The sequence below is a fragment of the Eurosta solidaginis genome, chromosome 1 (genome assembly GCF_040869045.1).
Source record: "Eurosta solidaginis isolate ZX-2024a chromosome 1, ASM4086904v1, whole genome shotgun sequence".
Lineage (NCBI taxonomy): Eukaryota > Metazoa > Arthropoda > Insecta > Diptera > Tephritidae > Eurosta > Eurosta solidaginis.
In genome coordinates, this window is record NC_090319.1 from 20,975,733 (window position 1) to 20,981,732 (window position 6,000).

The window sequence follows — 6,000 nt, forward strand, 5'->3', positions numbered from 1 at the left end:
CAAGTCTAAAAACTACTCACTGAAAGAAGCTACAGGCCTGCCAAAATGCTGCACTCAGAACCGCTACGGGTTGTCTTCTTAAGTCCCCAGAACACCATCTACATAATGAGGCGAGAATACTATCAGGTAGAGAAATGAGATGCTAACCAAACAGTTCCTGTTGAATAGCCAGAAACCCGGGCATCCCAACAGAACTCTGATTGATGAGCCACCTAGGCGCTTAAGGAGTAATCTCCGTAAGCATTATGAGGAAATACGGCACCTGAGAACTCAGCCGTTTGTAGCAAGAAAACACAAGCAGATCCTCAGTGAAATCCACAAACAGGCGTCGCACCTTTATGCCAGGAATTGCCCGGTGAACCCAGTACTCAAAGAGCAGTACCCAAAACTTGCGGAATAGGAACGCATACTCCACAGGGAAACGCGAATCACTCTAGCTCAACTTCGTTTTGGATACTGTAACAGGCTAAACTTTTACCTATCCAGAGTCAACCCCGACATACAAAATGTATGCCCCGCTTGCAATGTGTTCCCACATGACACCAACCATCTTTTTAATTGTAATGTGGAACCAACGCCTCTTACACCCCTTTCATTATGGTCCACCCCTGTTGAAACAGCAAGTTTCCATATACTCCCTTTAGAGGTAGTAGGTAGGTAGGTGAAATGGTTGCAACCCTGGTCGCGCCAGTAGCTATTTAAAGCCGTTTTGTGCCATGTAACTCCTCTAAAAATCTACGGAATGTTACGGTCAATGTATTACAACTAGCCAGAGTTGTTGCTAAAATTAAGAATATTCGGGATTGCTATCACAGATAATTCTCTGAGGGGTTCCGGGCATTTACACATAAAGTGTTCTACTGTCTCCCTGGCATTTGGACCTTTGCAGCTTCTGCAGTATTCGTTATACGGAATGCCCATCTTTTCCGCATGCGTACCTACTGCCCAATAACCGGTGCAGACTGCTATCAGTTTGCGTGTGCTGATGTTATTCCACTTTGTTTGTGCTTTCTTCAAGTAGAAGCTTTGGATATTCCCTTTGGCTACTGCTAAAGGTATGCTGGTTATTTCCTCGTTCATCCCCGATGAGCCCCTGCGTGCTAGCTCGACGGCCTTCTCGTTACCCTCTATGCCCCTATGACCCGGGACCCAGATAACACGTAGTTCTAGATTGGTGGATAACTGGGGTATGAGTCGCTTATAAACCCACACTAATTTTGAGTTAATTTGTGGCGAGGAAAGCGCTTTTATCACTGCTTGGCTATCCGATAGGATGCAAACTTTACCAGCTCCATTCAAGCCCTCCAGTCATTTGCAGGCTTGCCAAATCGCGAGAATTTCTGCTTGAAACACGCTGCAGTGCGATGGGAGTTTGAATGATGCAGACAAATCTAGGGACTTCCATCTTGGAGCCGTCAGTGTAGATTTGGATGTCGTCGACCCTTATGCTCGGGTTTCTCTTCCACTCGTTCCTGCTTGGAATGGCGGTATTACAACCGTACTCAAACTTCAGTTTGCGAGGGTAGTAATCTGTCTCGGTACTACATGTACCATCCGGAAGTTTATTTAGGATACTACTATGCCCTTGCTGAGTATCCTCCCAACACCCATACTCCCTGAGTCCCAGTGCGGGTTGTGACGATGTACAAAGTATATGCAAGTCGAACGGAAGCAAGTGCAAAATGGGGTCTAAAGCAGCTGCGGGGCAAGTGCGTCCGGTCCCTATGGCACCAACACACGCAGTGCGTTGGACTTTTTGCAGACTGGTGAGATTGTAGCTCTTACTTAGAGCTTCTCACCAGACTATGGAACCATAGGTAAGCACCGGTCACACCACCGCCTCATACATCCAAAGTACCATGCTTGGCTTGAGTCCCCATTTCTTACCAAACAATGATTTGCAGGCATAGAAAGCGATGCTGGCCTTCCGTACCCGCTCTTCGATTAATACTTTACAATTCAACTTGCAGTCAATGGTTAGTCCCAGATACTTGGTACTCGATGACAGGGTTAGTTGCTGTCCGTTCAAGAATGGTAGTCTGAAGGCAGGTGGCTTGTACTTCCACGTGAAGAGAAGCAGGTCTGTCTTGTCGGGATTTAACCAAAGGCCACATCCCTGTGCCCACCTGCTGAGTTTAGCCAAGGCCCTTTCCACAATTTCGCTCATTATGGAGAGGAAAGGACCAGAGACGCCATGATCTTTAGCCCCCCTGCGTTAAGTTTTCCTAGGATTTCATTTATGGTGATCAACCAAAGCAGAGGTGAAAGCACCCCACCCTGTGATGTACCTCTGCATACTTGCTTGCCAACACTAGCTCCGCCTAGCTCTGCTGTTATTTCGCGGTTGCGAAGCAGGGTTGAAATTCAAAGCCGTAATGGTTTTTCAACCCCTGCCCTACCGAGGGCAGCCTCAATCACTTCAGCCCTTACATTGTTAAACGCGTCTTCCACATCAACAAACGCAGCCAGAGTGAACTGCTTGTGATGAAAGGACTTTTCCACCGTAGCGCGGTTTCTGTGGATTTCCCGCTCAGGTACGTGTGCTGTGCCGTGGAAAGTGGAGCCTCGCCTAGAATCTCCCGTATATATATATATCTAGTAGTCTTTCGAACGTTTTCAGAACAAAGGATGTGAGACTTATTGGCCGAAAGTCTTTGGCTACTTCATGCCCCCTTCTGCCGGTCTTAGGGATGAAAACCACCCTTGTTTTCGTCCACGAGACCGGAAGTTGGTTGAGACGAATGCATTCCTCGAAGATCTCCTTTAGTTCCTTAACCAAAGATATCTGAGTCTTCTGCAGCATTATACGTAGAATACCATCCACGCCCGGTGATTTATATGGAGAGAAGCTATCTATTGCCCAGGCAATTTTCTTCTCCGCTAAAAGGTTGTTTATGAGGCCAACAGGTACTTCCTTTAGAGGATATTGATGACAATTTGTGATCGGTCGCACCTATTAGGTGGTGCGAAGCACTGCTACAACAACAAAAAGAACGAAACTACAGCCCATACCATAATTGGTTAGTAATTTTAATTATTTTCCCGGTTATTTGCTGTCGCAGCTGATATCTGAGTGAAAGCAGTTTTTACATTCGAACGGCTTTGGTTCTGGTATATTTTTTTTTTCATAGATTAGTAACAGAATGGTTATTCTGTTTTAATTTTTGTTTTGTTCTAGCAAATAAGTTTATCACGTTTTGTGATATGTTGCCATACATCGGTGATCCTATAAAACTGTTAAATAAGGTATAATAACACCGACATTTTTTCTTACTTTCTCTTCATTCACCTTTATGGCAACGGTCTGTCTTTCTCGACGTTTCCCTAAACACAGCTGCCATCTATGAAACAAAAAATGGCTAAAGTAAAAATATAATCATTATTTGAGTCAATCGAAAACCACTTTTTGAGTATGTACTACAGTGCAAATGAAAAACCGAAAAATGATGCAGAAAATATAGAGAAAAGCCGCATTTAAAGATGCCAAAAATTTATTTGAACTCTTCGTAAGAAAAGTGTTCAAGTTCGGGGTGCACATTTCAAACTTTTTATTACTCCATACTTCGTGATGAACTTTACTGATCCTATTCGTGCGTAAATTTAAATAAAAAATGTCTGCTAATTTTTTCATTATGGTTAAATCTTTCGCCAATAATGTTAACCGATTCAAAAAAAAAAGTATAAAAAAAAGTGTATGTAATTTGACATCTTTCGGATCACATTTTCTTTCTAGTTACAGAATAAGGACCCGGAACGATAAAAACAAACTTTTTTCCGAACGAAAACGAGCGATGCCCTTAAAAGTATTGCCTTACATAGAAAAAGAGCGTATATTGTTGTATTCTACAAAAAAAAGAAAAAAAATTGCAATCTCCTATCCTTACCGAATGGTCCCAACCGATAACCCACGGTCACCAATATTACATCCTTCATCATAAAGTAGTCTGGTCCCCAGTCTAAGCGCGAAGCTGAGCCAGTATGTAAAGCACCACCATGTATGTAAACCATTACTGGCAAACGTTTTTCTGATGTAAGCTAAAAAGAAAAGACAATTTTATTTAACAATTGTTACTTTATTTCAACACTCGAGCTGTATATCTGCAACATGCATACCTTTTTCGCATATATATTGAGATATAAACAATCCTCGGAACCTTCAACACGGTCTGTATGACGATTATATTGTACGCATTTAGGCGCAATTTCAGTGCAATCACGCACTCCCGACCATGGCTCTATAGGTTGTGGTGATCTGAAACGTAATTTACCAACTGGTGGCTCGGCATATGGTATACCATCAAAACAATAGTACTTATCATCATAAACTGTTTCACGTAATTTTCCACGTACTTGCCCATGTGTTGTGGAAATTATGGGATATCCATCCGCTGCGCTTTAGTCAAAAATGAAAAGGAATTATTCAGTTTACGCTTACTTTCGAAGACATTTATGAAAACATAAAATTGTCCTTGACAAAGGTCACTTGGACGGGTTCTTCATGACTACTAAAGGTCGACCGCTGCAAGAAAGTTTGTTCATAAAATATTTTTTGCTTTTAACGGTGATTACGGTGCGAATCGGAGCTTTAATTTTAAAATTTTTTTCGTCACACAGGACATTTATATTTAATATTCACTCACCATTCGCTCATTCTTGCTTATGTCAATACGAACTGCCCGTTGTGAGTTTATAAATTTCGTGCTTATTAACATTTATTTATTTTTTTATTTTTCACGAACTTAACGCAAGACTTTAAATGTTGAACAGGTGCACAATAACTTACTGATATCTGATATGATTTTGGAACGAACAAATATCTCAAGATTGTTTATCTATAATAGAAATATTATACCCTGCTGCATTCGCTTAATATATTGGAAATATTTTATTTGTCTGCGGCTTCGTGCACACGTTGAACTTATATCCGAAACTGATTTAATCTCGATATATGCCTGTAACCCACTTACCATTTTTTCTTGACTCAGGTCGAAATGACTCAGAGTTATAACGATTTAATGAAGCTTTTACCAGGGGTGAACAATAGTCCAGAAACGATCCCGAAATAGTCCCAATATAATACCAAAAATAGCTCCGAAATTAACCTAAAACAAATCAAAACAAAACCAATACCGAAATGTTCAGGTGACAGTCTTAAAATGATCAGAAGAAAGCTTCGAAATAGTGACGAAATAAACACAAAATTATCCAAAGTGGCTTTGAAATAGATCTGTTGTGGTCCCTTGTTTATACCGAAAGCCCAACAGAAGTTGTTACATATATTCAACTACACTTATGATCCTAGAAACCTCAAATTGTACCGCAATTATCCCTAAAAAAATAACAAAAGTAATCCGAAATAATCCCAACATAATCTGGAAATACAATAAACCTTATACCAAAAACAATACCAAATTGTACAACAAAATAGTCAGCCCCATTTTGAATTCATACAAGTGAAAAATCTTTCTATTCCTCCATTGCCATACCTACTTGTCAAATAGAGCTGAGAGGGCGAACGGCTGTCGCGAATGGCTAGAGATTGGAAGAAAGATTTGGTTTTTGCTCGTGGTTATTAAATTGAAGTGCCATGAATTGCTCATTTGTGTTTCAAATCAGCTTTTCTTTTAAATGTGTATACAGAAAATCAGACTACATATTAATATTAATTTCTAATATCTAGTTAATAGATTAAATGTAAGCAGCCAGTTCAGCAAACATTTTAAAATATGTAATTAATGCAATATACCAGTTGTTTACTATTGTGATCGTTTTTATGAAACATTCGCACTTGTATGAATTCACAATGGGCAGCACTGAAATATATAAATTGAAAAATTTCGATTTAAAAAACAGTTCCCAATCATGCCGAAACAGTCCCGAAATATTCCCTATGTTAAACGGTAATTTCTTTTGTCCGACACCCTTTTAACTCGAATAAAAGATTTAGTGGTAATCTTTATTTACCGAAATTTTTTTTGTTGGTCCGGACCACACTAGTGT

The 6,000-nt window shown here is 40.3% G+C and overlaps 1 protein-coding gene across 1 annotated transcript in view; it reads right to left on the reverse strand.

The window, feature by feature from the left end:
• Positions 1–4,752, reverse strand: part of LOC137235078 (uncharacterized) — a 75,750-nt gene extending 70,998 nt beyond the window's left edge. The window contains 3 exon segments of the mRNA XM_067758297.1: positions 3,885–4,035; positions 4,114–4,393; positions 4,641–4,752. Coding sequence (XP_067614398.1) covers positions 3,885–4,035; positions 4,114–4,393; positions 4,641–4,651 — 442 coding nt within the window. The 5' untranslated portion in view covers positions 4,652–4,752.
• Between the last annotated feature and the right edge of the window lie 1,248 nt (positions 4,753–6,000).